Source organism: Jaculus jaculus, chromosome 4 (genome assembly GCF_020740685.1).
Source record: "Jaculus jaculus isolate mJacJac1 chromosome 4, mJacJac1.mat.Y.cur, whole genome shotgun sequence".
Lineage (NCBI taxonomy): Eukaryota > Metazoa > Chordata > Mammalia > Rodentia > Dipodidae > Jaculus > Jaculus jaculus.
Window position 1 is genome coordinate 168,030,282 of NC_059105.1, and position 23,217 is coordinate 168,053,498.

The window sequence follows — 23,217 nt, forward strand, 5'->3', positions numbered from 1 at the left end:
AGGCACACTTGTGAACTGTGAATGTTCCGGGCGTGCAGATGCCCGCTAGCGCATGTCTGAAATGAGAAAATGGTTCTCCTGACTGCCCCATTGTACTCTGCGAGCTGCGAGGATTAGTGGAGGTAAGAATAGAGCACCCAGGGCTGGAGAGATGGCTTAGCGGTTAAGCGCTTGCCTGTGAAGCCTAAGGACCCCGGTTCGAGGATCGGTTCCCCAGGTCCCACGTTAGCCAGATGCACAAGGGGGCGCACGCGCCTGGAGTTCGTTTGCAGAATAGGCACCCAGGAAAGGACCTCTGGCCGTGCTTAGCAGCCCACCTGTCCCGCTGTAAGTTCCTGCGTCTTCAGTGCCCGGCTGCTAATCATAACTTGTGTGCGTCTAGAGGAAACGGTAGTAAAAATGGCTCCCAACAATCCAGGAAGCGAAGGTGCACTGCCCCGCTCCACAAAATAAATACAAAAAGAAGAGCCGGATTCTGAGGCCAGAATGTTAGTCAGGATCATAGAACTAATAGATTGAGGAAAGATTTAATTGCACCCCCCCCCCCACACACACACACCAGTGCTAGGTGCGCACTTTACCACAGAACTAAATCCCCAATCCTTGGTTCTTTTTACTTATGAGAGAGAGAAAGAATGGGCATGCCAGGGACCCCAGCTGCTGCAAACGAACTCCAGACGTATGTGCCACCTTGTGCATCTGACTTACGTGGGTCCTGGGGAATGGAACCTAGGTCCTTTAGCTTCACTGGCAAGTGCCTTAACCAATAAGCCATCTCCCAGCCCCAACCCTTGGTTCTTTTTTTTTTTTTTTTTAATTTTTATTTATTTATTTGAGAGTGACAAACAGAGAGAGAAAGAGGCAGAGAAAGAGAGAGGAGAGTGGTCACGCCAGGGCTTCTAGCCACTGAAAACGAACTCCAGACGCGTGCTCCCCCTTGTGCATCTGGCTAACGTGGGTCCTGGGGAATCAAGCCTTGAACCGGGGTCCTTAGGCTTCACAGGCAAGCGCTCAACCTCTAAGCCATCTCTCCAGCCCCAACCCTTGGTTCTTTGAGACTAGAATCATGCGGTGTAGCTCAGGCTGCCTTTTGTTGTTGTTGCTGTTAAAGTTTTTATTTATTTATTAGAGAGAGGGAGAGAGAGAGAATGGGCAAGCCAGGGCCTCTAGCCACTGCAAGTGAACTCCAGATGCATGTGTGTGGCACCACATGCATCTGGCTTACATGGGACCTGGAGAATCCAACCTGGGTCCTTGGGCTTCACAGGCATGCACCTTAACCACTAAGCTGTCTCTCCAGCTGCCGTGTCACTTGTGATTCTCCCTGCCTCCATGTTTCACTTGCTGAGAGCTGGTGTTACAGGCATGTGCCACACAGCCAGCCTGGCCAGTCTGTTTCTACTAAGCAAACTTCCCCACTGGGAGCCTCGGGATCTGGAGCTACAGTGCAAGCTGAGGTTCTAAGCCTAATAGCGAAATGACCTCAGGCAGTTGGTTACCTTTGCAGGGCCTGTTTCCTTATCTGTTTAGAGGCCACAACAGCAAGTACCTCAGCACTTCCAACAGTGCCATATACTTGTGTGATAAATAAATTTAACAGTTCCCTAAGTATCGGGAGTAAGAGAAGGACATCTTAAAACCATATTGACATGGACAATCATGGATCCCTTAGGTTAGTACAATTATGGGGACAATAAGAACTTTGAATGTTAAATGCATTGTGCTCAAAAAAAAAACAACCCACAGATTTTTTTTAAATTTTATTTATTTATTTATTTATTTATTTATTTATTTATTTATTTATTTGAGAGTGACAGACACAGAGAGAAAGACAGGTAGAGGGAGAGAGAGAATGGGCACGCCAGGGCTTCCAGCCTCTGCAAACGAACTCCAGACGCGTGCGCCCCCTTGTGCATCTGGCTAACGTGGGACCTGGGGAACCGAGCCTCGAACCGGGGTCCTTCAGCTTCACAGGCAAGCGCTTAACTGCTAAGCCATCTCTCCAGCCCAGATTTTTATTTTACTTTATTTGAGAGCAATAGACAGAGAAAGGGGCAGAGAGAGAGCGAGAATGGGAGCACCAGGGCCTCCAGCCACTGCAAACGAACTCCAGACGCGTGCGCCCCCTTGTGCATCTGGCTTATGCGGGTCCTGGGGAACCGAGCCTCGAACCGGGGTCCTTGAGATTCACAGGCAAGCGCTTAACCGCGAAGCCATCTCTCCAGCCCCAACCTCACAGATTTAATCAAAATTAAATTCAATATCTGCAAACAGTCCTGTAGGGCACGTATCATCATCCCTAACGTACAGAGAGTCAGGAAAGTGAAGGCACTAGCCCACAGCCACAGCGAAGTGACAGATTTGGGATCTGGACGCTCATGAGCCGTCTCGCAGCGCTCGCACGGGGCTGGCCTGGTCAGATGGGTACTCCTCCACCCCAGAAAGTTGCCCGGGGAGCTAAGCGCTCAAACACAGGGGAAGGGGACCCGGCCCGGGGTGACAGGGCCAGTGTCACACGGGATGCTTCAGACGGAGGCGCCCCGGCCAAGCTCCCTCTGCATCCAAGCCCAGCTCTGCCTTCCCGGCTGCTTAGGTTTAAGGCGTTGGGGGGGGGGGGCTCCCCTGGGGTCGGTGTTGAGGGATGCTCAGGAGAGGCTCCACAGTCTCCCTGGCGAGGAAAGCGGGGCGCCTGCTGGGCTCCAGGAATCGGGGGCGGTTCTTCCAATCTGCCTCCCCGCAGAGCCTGGAGAGCCTCCAGGTGAGCCGTGAACTTCTCACCCCGGCCGAGCGAGCGAGCGAGCGAGCTGGCAGAGTTCTCGCTGCATTTGGGTGCCCTCCGCTGGTAGAATCTGGAACCGCCGCCTGCAAGTCTCAACCACCTATGGCAAGCTGGGGCGGGGGGCGGGGGGGGGGAGTTCACTTATTCCAACAGTTTCATCATGTAAAAAAGAAGGTTAAAAAAAAAAAGTGATGTGACAGTGGTAAATTGTAGTCATGTCTCTCACTTCTAACCCAAGTTAACAAGAAAGTCTTTGACAGAAAATTTCCCTAATGCAGACTTTCTCAGTCATTAGGTATATTTGCATGTTAAAAAGAAAAAGACACGTTTCTGGGTTCTACTTCCAAAGCTCCTCGGCAAAATCTCGAGGTGCATAGCTTGTTCATAGGACCTCCAGCATCCCAGGCAATTACCAGAAGCAAGCCATTTGGGGAAACAGCCAAGTTCAAAATAGCTGGTCACAGCTGGAGGGATGGCTTAGCAGGTAAAGCATTTGCCTGCAAAGCCAAAGGACCTAGGTTCAATTCCCCAGGACCCACGTTAGCTAGATGCACAAGGGGGTGCACGCGTCTGGAGTTCCTTTGCAGTGGCTCCAGGCCCTGGCACGCCCATTCTCACTCTTGCTCAGCTAGTTCTGAATGCTCTCTTGCCCATTGAGTTAATGGAACTTTCAAAGGGTTGTTGAGCATTAAACCATAGTGTGGAAAGCGTGTACCTCTCTCTCTCATTGGGGTGCTAGAGTCACCTGGTAATGGCTAGCCAGAGAGGATTGGCAAATCTTGGGAATTAGTCTTTTGGTTTGTTTTGTTTTGTTTTTGTTATTTGTTTTCCAAGGCAGGGTCTCACTCTAGCCCAGGCTGATTTAGAACTCACTTTGTAGCCCTGGGCTGTCCTTGGAGTTACAGCGATCCTCCTACCTCAGACTCCCGAGGAATGCTGGGATTTAAAGGGGTGCACCACCTGGCAGGAATGTCTTGGGTCAGTTATCAAACTTTTGGTGGTGGCTTGACATGGGCCATGGTAGAGGTGTCTACACCACAGAAACTGACAAATGTTACAAATTTGATTGTTTTTTCTTTTTTCATGGAGAGCCAATCATTAGCCGGTCATTCGCCAGCACACTGCTGAATGCAGAGCACCGACAGGCGCTTTTTCTTGATAACGAATGGAGAGGAAGTGATCCCAGCCTTCCCTCCTCCCCCAACACCCTCACCTAGCTGCTTGTCCGTGACAGCTGCAGGACTTGAGGCTCAGCCTCTCTTCCAGCGTGCCTCAGGGTCACCACTAACAGCAGGACCCTGCCACATTTGCCTTGGAGTCTCAGGAGGAAAAAGAGAGAGAGAGAGAGAGAGAAAGGAAGGGAGAGAGAGAGAGAGAAAGAAAGAAAGAGAGAGAGAGAGAGAGAGAGAGAGAGAGAGAGGAAGGAAGGAAGGAAGGAAGGAAGGAAGGAAGGAAGGAAGGAAGGAAGGGAGGGAGAACAAAGGCTCAGCATGAGAGGCAAATCGAGCTTCACCAGTAGGACTTGGCCTGCTCCTGCGCAGCCCCAGGTGAGGGCAGCGCCCCGAAGGGAGCACTTGTGACGGTGTGGATGAGAAGAAGAAAAGTGGGTTGTCCCATCCTCCATTGGCATCGGTGGGGAGTCTTAATATGACTTTATGAAATTTCTCCCTCTTCAGAAGGAAGCTGTCTTTGTTAGGCGTTGTTACTCCCAAAGCCAGATCCTGCGGAACTCCCCTTCATCCAAGTTCCCAGCTGCTTTTCAGCTGCGCGTTTGGGAACACGCGAGATAACTGTCTTGAAACTAGCTTAGTAAGAGAACAGAGAACTCTGCACCAATCCCTTTCACCCAGTATGCTTGCTTACCTCCCTTCCTTCCTTCCTTCCTTCCTTCTTTCCTTCCTTCCTCAGCATAAGCCTTGAGGTGCACCAGAAGATAGGTTGTGGAGGCTTATGCCCTGAGTCTGACCTTCAAAGCTCCCTGGAAACTGAAAAAAACAAAAATGAGCTACATCTATATACATATCTTAGAATGGCTAAGGTTAAAACCATCCCTTTTTAATATATTTTAGTTTTATTTATTTGACAGACAGAGAGAAAGAGTGAGAGAGAGAGAGAGAGAGAAAGGGAATGGGCACGCCAGGGCCTCCAGCCACTGCAGACGAACTCCAGACACGTGCGCCCCATTGTGCATCTGGATAACGTGGGTTCTAGGGAATCAAACCTGGGTCCTTTGGCTTTGCAGGCAAGTGCCTTAACCTCTAAGCCATCCCTCCAGGCCAGAACTGCTCTTTTATGGGGGAAGATCTCCATAACCCATGAGGCAGCTTCTTCGCTTGTTTTGCACATGGACCCCTGGGGAGTACTATGCAATTTGAGCCATCTGGGGACTTAAATGGTAAAGGGGGCGTCTTTCTCCTGGTACAAGGCAAGTTGGAATGATGAGTCAAGACATGTGAACACAGGACGTCACTGCACTGGCTGGCATAGAAGCACCATGAGTTTGGAGTTTAGAGGTGTGTATAAGCTGGAGAGGCCTGGGAATGTTCCTGGAGAAGCCAGCAGGGGTGAAAATTAGGCAAGACTGAGGTTCCAGGGAGAAGGAAAGAGAAGAACTGAACAAAGTCATCAGTCTGTGATTACTGAAAAGTACCCATCGCCAGCATAGTTTGGCCACAGCCATGAGTACGTGTTAGGGGCAGATGGAAGGGCAGATTGGAGAAGGTTAATTCAGGCCTGTGGATAAAAGAATAGCCATTGACAGTATCGTCATTTTCTTCCTCTGTGTTGTGAAATAAATGGTCACCAATTTCGAGATATGAACTTGTTGCAGTTAACTTCCCGTGGCTGGGATAAAGCACCCGTGAAGAAAAGCAGCTAATGGAAGGAAAGGCTTTCCTTTGGCTTACGGTCTTGAGGGAAAGCTTCATGAGGGCAGGGGACAAGATGGCATGAACAGAGAGGCTGTGCATCGCGTCTGCAGGTTGAAACAGCAGCTGGAGAGTGAGCCGAACACTGGCGAGCTAGGGGCCAAGAAGCTTCCAGGTCCGCCAGCTACTTTGGCCATGAACCCTTCGTGTTACGCCTGGTTGCTTCCTGGCTGTCATAGGCGATCCTCCTTAGGCGCCTGCTGTTAGGGTGCTGGGCCTCACGGATGCCCCCAGAATGGAGCCACCCAACTATGAACTGAAGCCTTAAACCTTGAGCTATACAATAAATGCCCTCCTCCCCTTTTAAGTGGTTTCTCCCAGCTATTTGTTACAGCCCCCTGGAAAAGCTAACATACCAAGTACAAGCATAAACATTTGATTTTAAAATAAAACCTGCACTAGAGATTATCCCTGTTCCCTCTTCGTTACCTTAGTTGGGACACTGATTACGTTGGACACAAGCAGGGAGTAAGCCCCTTTCTTGGGCAGGGTGTCCTCAGAAACTGAAAGGCTCACAGAAAGCGAACACGCAGGCCAGCACCCAGTGCCTTTAGGTGACTGGAAAGGGGGGGATGGAGTGTCTGGAAGGCAAGACACACTAGGCAAGCAAACAGGAGCCCCACCTCCCACAACGCGATGACACGCTATTAATGTCCTTGTTTTGCTCCCTTTCTCTGTGGATCCTACTAATGAGTTCTTATTCACTCCTATCTCAGCTTTCCTACTATTTTCACTCGAAACAGCACTTTTCTTGTGAACTCTCAACTAAATAGTTTTTCTCCTGCCATATATTTCAACCCCATTCGTGCTCCTTTAAATTCTTTTTTATAAAAAAAAAAGTTTTATTTATTAACTTATTTGAGAGAGTCAGAGAGAGAGAGGCAGACAGAGAGAATGGGCGCGCCAGGGCCTGCAGCCACTGCAAAGGAACTCCAGATGCGTGCGCCCCCTTGTGCAGCTGGCTAACGTGGGTCCCCGGGAATCTAACCTGGGTGCTTTGGCTTTGCAGTCAAATGCTTTAACCTCTAAGCCATCCTTCCAGCCCTAAATTGTGTTTTGAACAGTTTCTCGCCCTGCCTCCTACCCGTCCTCACCTCCCTTTCCTTTCCAGGTACACTGCGGTGGTCATGCCCGTGCGTTACCAACATGGCACAGGGCAGAGCTCCTGCCGGCGCGTGGCCCTCATGATTACTACGGTCTGGGTGCTGGCTTTTGCTGTGTCCTGCCCTCTGCTGTTTGGTTTCAACACTACAGGTAACGTGGATGGTTTTACTTCCAGCACTCATGAGAGTCACCGACCCCCCCCCCGCCCCCAGTGGCAGTGCGTGGTGGTGCCCGCTCTAACAGTTCTCACCCCTGATCCGTGGACTCTGCCAAGTGGGCACGCTATAGATTGCCAAACTCGGGCCTTTGTTGTGTATAAAGACAGCATGAAGCAAAACCTCACCAAGTATTTTCACTCAAGTTTTCATCCAATTAATGAAAAAGACTCAAAAAAATAAAAATTTTTAAAAAAGAAAAAGACTCATCCCTATTTTGAAAGAAATGCCATCAAATTCATTTGAAGAAGTGTAACAGTGAAGACACAAAAGTATGTTAATAATTCAGGTGAGGTTTACTAGTGAAAAGATGACTTCATAACTGATCCACAATACGAAATAACATATCATAAAAGTCCTGGAGTAGCGACTGAGGGTGTCTCAATGGCTTAGCGCGTTTGGTCAGTTTGGATCCCCAGCATCCCTGTAAAGTCATAGGCAAAAGTGGTCCCCATGTCTATAGCCCCCAAAGCTCCTACAGTAGTGGGAGGCAGAGTCAGGAGAATCTGTAAGGTCTCTGGCCAAGAGACACCCTATCTCAAACAAGGGAGAAGGACAGACAGGACCAGCACCCTGAGGTTGTCCATATGCACACACACACAGAGAGAGAGAGAGAGAGAGAGAGAAAGAGAGAGAAAGGCAATTTTTTTTGTAAGTTTTAAAGGGGCTAAGGAGATGGTGCAAGCACTTAAAGATGCTTGTGCACAAAGCCTGCCAATCCAGGTTCGATTCCCCAACCACCCATGTAAAGCCACATAGGTATTTGTTCACAGCAGCGAGAGACCTGGTGCACTCCCCCCACACACACATACACATGTGTAAACAAATAATTTTTTAAATATTTTATTATTTATTTATTTGACAGAGAAAGAGGGAAAGAGAAAGAGAGAGAGAACGGGCGCACCAGGTCCTCCAGCCACTGCAAAGGAACTCCAGATGTGTGCACCGCCTTGTGCATCTGGCTAACGTGGGTCCTGGGGGAATTGAACCTGGGTCCTTTGGCTTTGCAGGCAAATGCCTTAAATGCTAAGCCATCCCTCCAGCCCCAAATAATTTTTTAAAACTCAGTTCTAAGTCTTGTAACAAAAAAAGGCCCATAGTAGGATATATGCTCCTAATTTTTTTTCTTCAATAAAAATCTTTTGTTGTTGTTGCTCACACACACACACACACACACACACACACACTCCCCAAAGTAGTGTCTCAGTGTAGCCCAAGCTGACCTGGAACTCACTCTGTAATCCCAGGCTGGCCCTCAAACTCACAGCAATCCTCCTACCTCTGTTGGGATTAAAGGGGTGCACCACCACACTCAGCTCAATAAAAATAATTTATGAAACTTGAGAATTAGTGTAGAGTCTCAAGTTACAAAAATATGTATCTTTTATTGGCAAAAAAATTGTGGCTATGGTTATTTGTACATGACTCATTCTGTGGATGGATGGATGATGTCTATATCTGAGATGTTTTGGATTTTAAGAATATGACACAATTGTGGCTACCTTCATGAAAAAATACCTGGCCAAAAGCAGCTGATGGGAGGAAAAGGCTTATTTTGGTTTACAGTCTCAAGGGGAAGCCTTCTCTGGCGGGAAAAGGACATCACTTCTTGCCACAGCAGCTGGTAGGAAGCAGCAGGAGGGTGAGATGAGCCCTGGAAATGGGAAGCTGGGCTAGAACACCCCAAAGCCAAGCCCCCAACAGCACACCTCCTCCAGCAGGGCTCCACATCCCAAACTGCCATCAGCTGAAGACCAAGTGTTCTAAACACATGAATCGCCCAGCATGACGGTGCACACCTTTCATCCCAGCCCTTGGGAGGCAGAGGCAGGAGAGTCTCTGTGAGTTTGAGGGCACCCTGAGACTGTATAGTGAATTCCCAGTCATCCGGGGCTAGAGGGAGATCCTACCTCAGAAAACAAAAACAAACAAACAAACAAAAAAACACATGAATCAATTGGGAACACCTGATTTAAACCACCACATATACCAATCCAAACTTATGTCAGTGTCCTCTGGATCTGTCCCATATCCATTTTTTAAATAATTTTTTTTCATTTATTTTTATTTATTTATTTGAGAGCAACAGACAGAGCGAAAGAGGCAGATAGACAGAGAGAGAGAATGGGTGCACCAGAGCCTCCAGCCACTGCAAACGAACTCCAGATGTGTGCGCCCCCTTGTGCATCTGGCTAACGTGGGTCCTGGGGAATCGAGCCTCGAACCGGGGTCCTTAGGCTTCATAGGCAAGTGTTTAACAGCTACGCCATCTCTCCAGCCCCCATGTCTATCTTTTGATCTAAGAAAATTCACATATTGAATTCATATGTTGAACAAAAGCCACTGAATATGTACAATGAGTATTTGCTAAGAGAAAATTGAATGACAGCTGTAAAGAAAAGTGAAATTATGAAATTTGCAGGAAAATGGATGGATCTGGAAATGATTATGCTAAGTGAGGTAACCCAGGCTCAGAAAGTCAAAAACCACATGTTCTTTCTCATATGTGGATCCTAGTTTCACATGTCTAGATCTGTACATGAGCTGGAGCAAAAAAAAAAAAAAAAAAAAAAAAAATCAGTAGTAGAGTCCAGGAAGCTAGAAAGAAGCCATGAGGGAGGGAGGAAGGAGAAGGACAGACTTAGGGGAGGACATAACAGTTATGCATGTACAGGGGCCAATTACTGGGAGCAAAATGTCTGTGTGGTCAGGGGAGGGGATGGAGAAGGAAGGAGGGGGTGGAAAGAGGGTTAACTAAAATTAAAGATGTTATGAATCAGTAAAAAAAAAGAGAGAGAGAGAGAGACAAAACTCAACTAATAAAGTTCTAGTGTTCATCATCTAGATTTCTTATTTTCTTATTTTATCTATTTAGATTAGTTGGCTCAATTCCTACCATGTTTCAGATTTGTGAATTTCCGGTCTATATGTCACATAATGATGTGCCTGTGTTATGCAGATGTCATATGCAACATATGACATATAAATGCAGGTGAAGTATAATTTATAAATAATCTTCCATGTGTCATTTCTTGGGCAGCATCTGGAGAGAGACAGACACTCTGGAATGGGAGAGCTTCAGGGTCAAACCCTAGTCACACGTTTTCAGCTGTATCTCTTAAACAAGACACTTGACATTTCTGAGCTCGGTTTCCTGACTGATAAATTTAGGATACTAATAGAGTTGAACATAAACTTGGGGCAAATTTAAACATACAGATTCAATAAGCTTATTTAGTCATAAGGCTTTCAATATTTATTTTAATAAATGACGCCCTACAAATAAGTGCAGTTAACTTATCTCTAAAATTGCATGTTACACACAAACTTGTAATATAGGACATTAATATATGTGTCCTGTATCTTTACTTACTGCTGCTCAAGGCTATAATGAAACCACATGTATCTTCACATGTGATTTGGAGAATTTTCTTATTCTTTTTTTGGGTGCTGGCATTGTAAAGATATAGCCTCACCCTATCCCAGGCTAACCTGGAATTCATTATGTAGTCTCAGGGTGTCCTCAAACCTCCTACCTCTGCTTCCCAAGTGCTTGATTCAAAATTCTAGTGTATATAAACTTCATTTTAGTCATTGACTCTAGACTCATGTTTTCTGCATATCTCCACTGCACATCTTTTTGTTGTTGTGCTTGTTTTGTTTCAAGATTGTTTAGAGATTTTTTTTGCAATTAAATAAGGATTAAATTGGGATAACATTTATAGATGTGCCAAGCACACACTGTCTACTCCAGATCAACCTTGTTTGTCTACCATGTTATCAAGAAACACTTTCCTTTAAAAAAATTTTTTAATTAATTTATTTGTGTGTGAGAGAAAAAGAGGCAGATAGAGAAAGAGAGAGAATGGGTGCACCAGGGCCTGTAGCCACTGCAAAAAAAAACAAAAAACAAAAACAAAACCACAAAACTCCAAATGCATGTGCTACCTTGTACACCTGGCTTACGTGGGTCCTGGGGAATCAAATATGAATTCTTTAATTTTGCAAGCAAGCGCCATAACCACTAAACCATCTCTTCAGCCCCAGAAACTTTCCTGATTATTCTAGTGTTCGCAAACTCTTTGCACTATTCTTCAGGGTTGTGGGCATTAGGGATTCGAACCTGAGAGCCTTCAGGCTTGCAAGCAAATGCTATAACCTCTGAGCAATCTCTTCAGCCCTTAATTTATTTATTTATTCATTCATTTATGAGAGAGAAAAAAGGAGAAAGAGAGAAAGAGAATGGGTGCTTCAGAGCCTCTAGCCACTGCAAACAAACTCTAGACACATGCCCCACCTTGAGTATCTGGCTTTATGTAAATACTGGGGAATTGAACCCGGGTTCTTAGGCTTTGTAGGTAAATGTCTTAACTGCTGAGCCATGCCTCCACCCCCAGATTTTATTTTGAGAGGGAGTCTTACTAAGTAGCCCAAGAAAACCTTGAACTTGTGATCCTCCTGCCTCAGTCTCTCAGGTAGCTGGGATTATAGGCTAGTATGCTATCAGATCCAGTTTATCGACCATACTATAGGAAACCTTCCAGTGATTCATATATCAGACACCTTAATTGATATTAGCTGGTGTCATTATGACTGTTGACTAGAAAAGCTTTCTACGTCTTAGCATGTAACTACATAATCGCTCCAAGAAGGTATCCACAGAAGTGGTTCTATGAGAGGTTACAGGAATGGCCGGCTTCCCCTGCCTGGTACACAGTTCAGATAATTTGAAGGTGGAGCTTAGGCAAGAGAGCTCAGCTATCTGTCTCCCTCCTGTATACCTTCATCATCTTGACAAATACGGGTCCTTCAGCAACCTGCCCACCTCCAAGGAAGCTCCCAATATAGAAAGCACAATATAAATGACTTCCCACGAAGGTTTTGGTTTCTATTTCCTCTCTGAAAAGTAGAGGGAAAATTACCAAGGATGGTGTCACTAGCACCTGTGCTGGGAAGTTGCTGGACTTTAAAAAGTGCAACACACACATTGCAACACACAAAGAACTTTCTGGAGATTTCTGGAGAGCTCTTCATCCAAAGAAATGAACTTCCATATGTTAGTTGATAGAGACCATGGACATAGACCAGCTAAACTTCAGCTGCTTTCAATTTGGACTTGCTCTTGTTTTCTGAGGAAAAGGGCAACAGGCACAGAGGAATCTTGGGTGGCCAAGAGTCCCAGAGCTATGGGAGGGCCTTGGCTGGCTGGTGTGGACCTGGCCTCAGCAGTGTAGTCAACTAGCAACATCCCCTAACAATGTATGTCCCAGTGTACTGATGCAAAAGGCAACCTTCCGGATCTCTGAATGAGTAGCTCAATTCTTTCATTTTGACAGATAAGAAAAAAAAATGGCATTCGAATTTTCTGCTAAATCAGACAGCTATTGTGTTATAAAAGAGAGAGAGAATTGTAGAATGAATACGCAATAGCTGATGATAAGGACTGAAGTCCTTAGGGTGGGGAGACTTAAAGAAATCCTAGCTGGCTTGATTTTTACCTCTGAAGAAAAGTAGAGGAGTGCTAGATATTTTATAGATTTTATATTTTAGATTTTATAGATTTTAGCTATAGATATCTCACCTGGCTTTCAGAACTCTGAAGCAGGGTGGGGTGGGGAAGGGGCGGTCTTGGTTGCTGAAAAAGCTCAAAAGGAAAACAGAAGCACACAGTTAAGAGTAATGGCTTTTCTTAGACTCACAGCATCTCCCATCTTAGAAATCAAGTCTCAGTGACTTTGCAGTTCATCCATCTCCCAAGTCACCCTTGTATTTGCTAAGGGACGCTGGCACAGGCTTGTGTGACAAGACATGAGTTTCGCCCTATGCCCAAGAGAACCAGAGAACTGGGCAGTAACCCACAAACACTCTAGAGGCCATGTGTCCATTAAAATGCCTCAGTGAGCTTTTATTTTTTTAATATAGTTTTCATTGTTTTGGGCATTGATGTGTGGTATACATGCATAAGCACATGTGTGTTTGTATGTGTTGGATGCACATGTGTATGAGTGTACATGAGCACGTGTGCGTGTATGTGTAGATGCGAAGACAACAATCTTGGCTGTCATCCTCAGGCACGTCACCCAGATGCTTTGAGACAAAGTCTGTCATTGGCCCAGAGTTCACTGATTAGTGCGTGACTAGCCAGTAAGCTCTAGGGATGTGCCTCAGAGGGGGTTGGTTTAGATCTTAGCTCTTTCTCCCTTCCCATCTCTGCAAAAGTGGTTCTCTGTACATTTCTCTCCAAATTTCCACTCCAAGGCACACATTCCTTCTTAAGTTCAAAGGCTCAGAGATGACAAATAATAATAATAAAAGAATAAATAACATTAGCAATAGCCCCCACTTATTCTTTTTTTGTTTGTTTGTTTTTGTTTTTCGAGGTAGGGTCTCACTCTAGTCCACGCTGACCTGGAATTCACTATGGAGTCTCAGGGTGGCCTCAAATTCACAGCAATCCTCCTACCTCTGCCTCCCGAGTGCTGGGATTAAAGGCATGCGCCACCACACCCAGCTTATTCTTTTTTGATATTTTATGTATTTATTTATTTGAAAGAGAGGCAGGGAGAGAGAGAGAGAAAGGGAATGGATACACCAGGGCCTCCAGCCACTGCAAGCAAACTCCAGATGCACATACGACCTTGTATATCTGGCTTACATGGGTACTAGGGAATTGGGTCCTTAGGCTTCATAGGCAAGCACCTGAACAGCTAAACCATCTCTCCAGCCTTTTTTTTTTCTTAGTTAATTTATATTTATTTATTTGAGAGCAACAGACAGAGAGAGAAAGAGGTATATATATATAGAGAGAGAATGGGTGCACCAGGGCCTCCAGCCACGGCAAACAAACTCCAGACACGTGCACCCCCTTGTGCATCTGGCTAACATGGATCCTAGGAAATTGAGCCTCGAACCGGGGTCCTTGGGCCTCACAGGCAAGTGCTTAACCACTAAGCCATTTATCCAGCCCTTTAAAAAAAAAAATTTACCTACACAAGACCATCATAATAGCAGAAAAAGATCATGACATCCAAATAAAAGAGAGACTGATTGAGAGGGGGAGGGGATATGATGGAGAGTGGAATTTCAAAAGGGAAAGTGGGGGGAAGGAGGGAATTACCATGGGATATTGTTTACAGCCATGGAAGTTGTCAGTAAAAAGTAATAAATAAATAAATTATAAAAATATTTTATTGAAGGGCTGGAGAGATGGCTTAGCGGTTAAGCGCTTGCCTGTGAAGCCTAAGGACCCCTGTTCGAGGCTCGGTTCCCCAGGTCCCACGTTAGCCAGATGCACAGTGGGTGCATGCATCTGGAGTTCGTTTGCAGAGGCTTGAAGCCCTGGCGCGCCCATTCTCTCTCTCTCTCCCTCTATCTGCAGCCCTCTGCCCTCAGCCAACCCAGAAGACCGTAGGCAGAACATGGCCACCACATGACCATCACCTTTCTCCGCCATCCCACAGCTCCGGATGTATCTTCCAAGGCCCCACATCCTGGGTTCAAAATAAGTCTCCCAGGGCTGGACAGATGGCTTAGTGGTTAAGGTGCCTGCCTGCAAAGCCAAAGGACCCAGGTTTGATTCCCTGGGACACATGTAAGCCAGCTGCACAAGATGGTGGCACATGCATCTGGAATTCATTTGCAGTAGCTGGAGTCTCTGGCATGCCCATTCTGTCTCTCTCTCTCTCTCTCTCTCTCTCTCTCTCTCTCTCACACACACACACACACACACACACACACACACAAGTAAATAAATAAAATATTATTATGTTGTTGTTGTTGTTTTGGGGTTTTCGAGGTAGGGTCTCACTCTAGCCCAGGCTGACCTGGAATTCACTATGCAGTCTCAGGGTGGCCTTGAACTCACGGCGATCCTCCTACCTCTGCCTCCCGAGTGCTGGGATTAAAGGCATGCACCACCATGCCTGGCTTAAAATATTATTTTTTAAAAAAAGAAGTCTCCTGCTTTCATTGCACTGTAGCCATTCTTTCTTGCCCCTATACCAGAAGCCCATCATGGATGCTGCATTCTCCTGGGAGCCTCTGTCTTCCCATTATGTGCCCTTCCCTAGCCTCCCAAGGCCGCATGTCTTCCGGGTGACAAGGAAGGAATTGTCTGTCTAGCTAGACTGTTTGCTCCTTCAAGAAAGTACACGCACGCACACACACACACACACACACACACACACACACACGGTATCTTAGTCAGCTTTGCAGCCCCAGTGAAGAGCTGTGTCTGGCATCTAATCATTAGCAACTTTTCTTCCAAAGAGAACTGTAAGAGTGTGAAGCTTAGCCTCCTTCCCTCGGGGCGCTGACGGCACAGGAGCCTGAGCCTGAGTCCCCACGCTGGCCCTCCCCAGCATGTGCTGTGGGCCCATGCTCAGTGCTCCCTGCTAATGGCCAATAACTACTTGGCAAACTGTGCTAACCTCTGTCTCCTCTCTCACCCACAGGGGACCCCAGCATCTGCTCCATCTCCAACCCTGATTTTGTCATCTACTCCTCAGTGGTGTCCTTCTATGTGCCCTTTGGGGTCACTGTCCTTGTCTATGCCAGAATTTATGTGGTGCTGAGGCAAAGGAGGCGGAAACGGACCCTTACTCGACAGAACAGCCAGTGCCTCAGCATCAGGCCTGGTTTCCCCCAACAGGTAAGCACCTAGAAGAAGCAGGAGGAAGAGAGTGTCAGCCCCAGGCTGGAGAGATGGCTTAGTGTTTAAGGCATTTGCCTGCAAAAACTAAAGAACCCAGGTTCAATTCCCCAGGGCCCACATAAGCCAGATAGATACAATGTGGTGCATGCACCTGGAGTTTGTTTGCAGCCACTGAAGGCCCTGGTATGGCTATTCTCTTCCTCCCTCTCTTTCTCTCTCCCTCTCTTTCTTTCTCTCTCTCTCTCTTGCCCTCTCTGAAATAAATAAAATAATTTTAAGAAAATAAAGTTTGGAAAAAGCAAGAGTGTCAGCCCCTGGCCTCCAACCTCGTGGCCAGCCACGCTTGTGGCTGTACTGCTTTATAGGAGACCAGTCTGATGCCACCTGGTACTCTTCAGGCACTGCTTTTCTTTGGAGGCAGGAGACCTCATCTCAGAGTGGACTGAGTCTCTCTAGAATGCTCCCTGCTTGGTAAGCTGATAGGACAATCTATGAATTGCTTTGCTTCCCTTCACGTCCTTTTGTTTCCTCCAAATTACCAGTAGTTCAGATGTCCTACGAGGTTTTAGGTTTTCTGTGGTTTAGTTGCTGGAGTGAACATTTTAGGGCAGCAGTTGTACCACGTACTGCTGGTATGATCCCAGAACCAAATGCTTGTCCAAACCTACTTACTCATTCCAAGAATCTTTCGGGTCCAGTGATGCTTGTCTTCTCCTTCCTTATCTTGCCCCTATGCCAACACAATGACCAGCTGCTAGAATAGGATGGGTGTTTTCAGGCTCTGTAAAGAGTTTATGGGGCTGCAGAGATGGCTTAGTGGTTAAGGCACTTGCCTGCAAAGCCAAAGGACTGAGGTTCAATTCCCCAGGTCCCATGTAAGCCAGATACACAATGTGGCACATGTGTCTGCAGTTTGTTGGCAATGGCTGGAAGCCCTGGTGTGCCCATTCTCTCTATCTCACTCTCTCTCTCATAAATAAATAAAAATTACAATTTTTTTTAAAGTGGGGCTAGAGAGATGGCTTAGCAGTTAAGACATTTGCCTGCAAAGCCCAAGGACCTCAGTTCAATTCCCCAAAACCCATGTAAGCCAGATGCACAAGGGGGCACATGTGTCTGGAATTCATTTGCAGTGGCTGGAGGCCCTGGCATGCCCATTCTCTCTCTCCCTCTCTCTGACTCTTTCTCTATCGCTCGCTCTCAAATAAATAAATATGTTTTTTGTTTTTGTTTTTGTTTTTTTTTTAAGTTTATGTCCTCAGCACTACTCCTTCTCATTCTACTTAGGTCTTGGGAACTTCAGCTTTGATAGCCTAACGTTCACTCAGGTCAGAGATGGCCAGTTCCTTGAGCTGTAGATTTGGTTTACTGCACTCCCAGCTACATAATGGTTTACCTGCCATGTATTCAAAGCATGAACAGACGAGAACCAATTCCTTGCAGTCTACAGGGGAGGGGACCGTGGGAGTATGGCATGGCCTCTGCCTTCGTGGAGCTGGGGATCAGGACAAGAAAGAATCAACAAGCAGCTCAGAACTGGCGGAGATGTGAGGACAATATGAAGACAAGCCCCCAGATGGGATGAGCAGTGGAAGTCAGTGATCAGAAAAGAAAGGAAAAACAGAGTTTGATCCTGAAGGCAGAATCAGAGATCCCAGGTCAATCTCTCGTGAGCTGAGGACAGATAAGACCCCCAAAGTTGAAGACCCAAGGCTTGAGCATAGTAAGATTATTATTGATCCCCACAGAAGAGGGCCAGGACTCAAGCCTCAGGGTATGAATAGGTTACATTCAAAGCATTATCATGCATGTAATGTAGTAATGTAGTAATGTAAACATAAGGCATGGCTCAACCATGCAGAGCTTAGCCTACAACTGACTGTTTCTCCTTCAACTTACCTTAGTCCCGTCTGCGACTGAACTCCATTCGGCAGTTTTCCATAAGGGCTAAATTTCCATCAGATGCCAGGGGACAGATGGTAAGTAGGCTATGCACTATACCACAAGAAAAGAATAAGAGACCTTCCCATGAGATGCTGGCTTGTCTTGATTTCGCTCCCATTCCAAAGTGGAATCTTGCACTGGTCCCACACATTTGCAATGCATGGTAAAATCTGAGCATCTGTCCAAAGGTTAAGCACAGACTTCATCAAATAATATTCAGAAATCATGTAACTAGATCCCAGTGACTGGAGCACATGTCTCCTGAGTGTGATGTGACAACACTACCCAGAGCCACTTGCAGCACAGGGAACATCAATAAGGACACATGGCGAGAGCCAAGGACAGGAGAGGAAGACTTCCAAGTGTCCCATTTGCCACTGAATATGCACCAAGAAACCAAGAAAATTTCATGGTCTCCCTAACAATTCAAGCCAATCCTGGCTCCCCTGGCGAGCAGAGTATAAAATAGAGCCAGATGTCAAATCTAAGATCAACCTTCCTCTCCCTGAACTGCACGTTAGGGATGAAACTTCAAAAGCACATAATGATAAAGGGAGGAGTCCTATCCAGATTCTGTATAATTGATTAAGCACATTTACACGGGCCTAATGTAGTAATTAGAGAGTCTTGCCGGAAATGGTAAAAGATGGATAAGCAGTTTGAAATTGCCACAACAGATCCAGGGTCCAAGAAGGGGCCAACGCCAAACAAAAGCGTATTTAACCACTATTGTAGTCAGCTACGCGATGCCGTTAGAAACCACCCAACCAAGAGCAGCTTGGGGGAGGAAAAGGTTTATTTTGGCTTACAGACTCGAGGGGAAGCTCCATGATGGCAGGGAAAATGATGGCATGAGCAGAGGGTGGACATAACCTCCTGGCCAATATCAGGTGGATAACAACAACAGGAGAGTGTGCCAAATACTGGCAAGGGGAAACTGGCTATAACACCCATAAGCCCACTCCCAACAATATATTACCTCTAGGAGGCTCCAATTCCCAAATAGCTAAGGACCTAGCAATCAGAATACATAAGTATATGGGGGACACCTGAATCAAACCACCACATTCTGTCCCTGGCCCCCATAAACTGATAACCATACATAATGGAAAATATAATACATTCAATCCAACTTTAAAAGCTCCTATAGTTTTTATCAATCTCAGTGATATTGAAACATCCCCATAAACCAAAGTCTTTTAACTGAACTGTATTACCCCCACAAAAAAAAAAAAAAAAAAAAAAAAAAAAACCATAATGGCACAGAATAAACATTCACACTGCAAAAGATGGCATTGGGCATAGCAAAGAAATATTGAGCCAATACAAGATTTAAAACAAACAGGGAAAACATCCCCACTGGGTCCACTGCAATCCACAATTGAACTTCACAGCTCCATCGGGTCTCCACCACACAATCCAACAAGCCTGTTTCACACTGCCTATGGCCATTTCCAAAATACAAAACCATGTTGCAATTCCAATGATCCTCTCTTGCCTGCCTTTGTTTCCTCCAGAGTACCAGATGGGCTACCAACTTACTAACCCAGGGGAGAATAAAGCAGACTTTGAAGAACAAGGTGCCCTTTCAGCATTCAGGCCCCTTCAAAGGAGTCTGCATTCTTCCTATTGTCCCAATGCAGGTCAGCTGGCTCAATCTCAATGGTTGTAATCTCTCAAACAATTGCAGATGAACAGACAGAAGTTTTAGCCCAAAGACTTCATTTCTCTCTGTGCCATATCCCTCTGCTCACACCAGTCCATTTCTTTGCAATGCAACCCTGCATAAGTTCTTAGTACATGAGCTTAACAGCAAGCCTCTCACATGAACTGTTTCTAGCCCAGTACAAGCAAAGCTCTTTCTCCCCCTCATAAACCAAACCTCACAGTCTTTAGTTCTTACTGCATTCAGGTCTTTCAACTCTGACCAGAATAGTCCATCAGTCTGTACTTACAGCACTGCAAGGCATCTCTTGGACCAAGGTTCCAAATCCTTCCACATTCCTTTCTCAAGTCAGTCCCAAATGACCAAAGCTACAGCCAGGTTGCTAGCAGCAACAACCCACTACCTGGCGCCAATTTTACTGTTGCAGTCAGCTTTGCGTTGCTGTCAGGAAACACCAGATCACGAGCGACTTGTGGGAGGAAAGGGTTTATTTTGGCTTATAGACTTGAGGGGAAGCTCCATGATGGTGGGGGAAATGATGGTATGAGCAGAGGGTGGACATCACCACCTGGCCAACATCAAGTGGACAACAACACAAAGAGAGCATTCCAAACACCAGCAAGAGGAAGCTGGCCATAATACCCATAACCCTGCCCCCCCGCCCCGGCTTATCTGCCAGGAGGCTCCAATTCCAAAATGGTCACCAGCTGGGGACCTAGCCTTCAGAACACATAAGTTTATGGGGAACACCTGACTCAAACCACCACAACTACATAGGAGAAATTGGACATCCAGGGCATATTGCCAGGGGTGTGGAAAGTTAGGGTCTGCGCTGCCGTCTGGGAGTAAAGGTCTCTGTCAGCTAGAAGACACCCAGACCCAGAGGAATCCGTGTTTCCCACATTAGTCACGAAGATAGGGGTAAGGCTTTGCAGAGCAAGTTGTAAAACACTCCCCAGCAGGTGATCTTGGAAGAATCACTTTCTTCCTGTGGAATTAAACATCCACATCAGTAAGATGGACCCAGGGTGTCCTCTAGTTTCAAAGGCACTCCCAAGAAAACGTCCTCTGACTCTCCTGTTTCAGAAGTAACTCATTAGAAGGTAAATGTTGTCATTTTCAGATCAATACATGCCAACTCAATCGTAAATATGATCTTGATGGTAAGTTGTCAAAACATGATACACTAATATTAGGAAATCTCATCAAATGAAAGCCAAAAACATTTCAAAATACATCCTCAGGCTGGAGAGATGGCTTAGCGGTTAAGGCGCTTGCCAGTAAAGCCTAAGGATTCATGTTGGACTCTCCAGATCCCACATAAGCCAGATGCACAAAGGTGAGGCAAGTGCAAGGTCATATGGGCCCACTAGGTGGCGCAAGTGTCTGGAGTTCCATTGCAGGAGCTGAGACCCTGGCGTGCCAATTTTCTCTCTCCTTCTCTCTAAAAATAAAAAATAAAAATATACGTTACCCTAGAGTCCCTAAAAATACCACTGCAGCTCAGTCTTTAGAACACTGGATCATCTTGACTACACTTACTCATCCTTCAACAGTGTTTCTGAGTGCAAGTACACCAGTATTCTATATTTGGAAGACTGGATTATTCAAACTAAAGAGACAAAAGTGAGAAGTTTGGGTGCGGACACTCACATGTAGGAAGGGTGTTATTTGAAAGCTCTCAGCTCAAAAGAAGGCTGAAGTTCCAGGAGGTGTTGTGGGCACCTCAGAAACAATCCAGTCAGAAGACCTAGGGGCTGAACATCGTATGCCACCACTGGCAGATGAATGTTGAAGCCTCTTCATCTCTCTGGTTCCAATGCAGAGTCTCACGTATGAATCTTCCCCTTGCCTGGGTTTTATTCATGTACCTGAGCTCCAAGAGCCTTGGGGGACATGGGAAAGGAAACGTATGGAGTGAACAGCTGGCTTTGTTACAGGGAGTTGGGGAGTCCTGCTTCCTACTCAAGGATGACACAAGTGTCTCATGTTTCAAACATGGAGAGTTCAAATCTTGAAGACACACATGTCTGCGCTCTTCCTCTGGCAAAATATCAGGAAAAATGTTATATTTTATTTTCTACTCTCAGAGACCGATTATCCTTAAGCCATTTTTTTCCATTTTGTTCTCTGTCTTACAAATGAAGCTTAGAGATACTTAATATATTTACTGAAAGATTACATCTATGAAGTAGGAAAGTTGTGATGAAAATCTTAGGTATTCTTTTCTCTTAAAAAAAGAAAGAACAAAACTTTAGCCTGGCGTGGTGGCTTTTAATCCCAGCCCTGGGGAGGCAGTGTTAGGAGGCCAGCCTGAGACTACATAGTGAAGGCCAGGTCAGCCTGAGCTAGAGTGAAACCCTACCTCAAAAGAACAAAAACAAACAAACAAAAAAAACACTTTAGAACTGGAAAAATGGCTTAGTGGTTAAGGCACTACTTACCTGTGAAGCCTAAAGACCCAGGTTTGACTCCCCAGAACCCATGTAAGCCAGATGTACATGGTGGTACATGCATTGGAGTTTGTTTGCAGTGGCTAGAGGCCCTGGCACACCCATATTCTCTCTCTCTCTCTCTCTTTCTCTCTCTCTCTCTCTCTCTCTCTCTCAATAACTAAGTAAAAATGAAATACTGTTTTAAAAACTATATTGTAGAAATCTCAAAAATGCCAAATACAAAGTTAAAAAAGTGGTGGACACATCTATAATCTCAAAACTTTGGAGGTACAGGCAAGAGGGTCATCCTTGGCTACATAGCAAGTTCAAGACCAAAACGGGCTACATGAGACCCCCATCTGAAAATAAAACAAACGAAACACACAAAACCAAATTGAATTAAATGGAAAGTAAAAAAACAAAAACTAACAAACCCTTGAGTCACTATCAGCTAGCTTCAGCAGTTAAGGACTTCTCAGCAATCTTCTTTCATCTATGTCCTCACTCATATTCACACACACCCAGATAAGAAGCAAATTTTAACTATTTAGGGCCAGTGCTTTGCAGCTAATCCATATGTGGAAGTCAACTTCTCATCGCTGGCAGAAAGCATCCAACCGAGAGCAGCTTGTGGGAAGAAAGGGTTTATTTTTGCTTACAGACTTGAGGGGACACTCCATGATGGCAGGGGGAAACGTGGGCATGGTAGACACTGGGCATCACCTCCTGGCCAACATTAGGTGGACAGCAGCAGCAGGAGAGTGTGCCGAACACTGGCAAGGGGAAGCCCGCCTCCAACAATGCATCCCTTCCAGGAGGCTCCAATTCCCAAATTGTCACCAGCTGAGGACTTGCCCATCATATAAGCTCATGGGGAACACCTGAATCAAACCACGACACTGTGTGATTATTGTTATTTATCCCTTTGAGAAATAGAATCATTGTCTGGCTGAGTTTCCTATATTCCAGGTTTTGCTGGCCCACATCTATAACCAGGCTTTTCTAACGCAGAAAGGCTACTCAGAAAGCCACAATGCTAGGCTACTGTCCTCAAGGGTTACCGTGCTGGAATGTTCTCTTCATTCCCCACAACTTCCTATGGTCTCAGTACTCCCTCCGCAGGCTACACAGAACGATGGTCTGCCTTTCTGTGGTGGTTTGAGTCAGGTGTCCCCCATAAACTTCGGTGTTCTGGAGGCTAAGTTCCCCAGTTGATGGTAATTGGAAATTAATGCTTCCTGGAGGCAGTGTATTATTGGGGGCGGTCTTATAGGTATTATAGACAGTGTCCCCTTGCCAGTGTTTGGCACACTCTCCTGTTGCTATGGTCTACCTTGTTTTGGCCAGGGGTGATGTCCACCCTCTGCTCATGGCATCATTTTCCCTGCCATCGTGGAGCTTCCCCCTCGAGCCTGTAAGACAAAATAAACCTCTTTTTCCCACAAGCTGCTCTTAGTTGGGTGATTTCTACCAGCAACGTGAACCTGACTGCCA

General features: G+C 46.0%; 1 protein-coding gene across 3 annotated transcripts in view; it reads left to right on the forward strand.

Moving 5' to 3' along the window:
• Positions 1-23,217, forward strand: part of Drd3 (dopamine receptor D3) — a 56,713-nt gene that overhangs the window by 32,352 nt on the left and 1,144 nt on the right. For 2 of the 3 annotated variants that reach the window (XM_004666858.3, XM_012950759.2), the window contains exons 3-4: positions 6,818-6,960; positions 15,479-15,675. In XM_004666858.3, the coding sequence (XP_004666915.2) occupies positions 6,818-6,960; positions 15,479-15,675 (340 nt within the window). Of the gene's footprint in view, positions 1-6,817; positions 6,961-15,478; positions 15,676-17,582; positions 17,658-23,217 lie in introns of all 3 variants that reach the window. The other variant, XM_045148233.1, reaches the window with a different exon arrangement.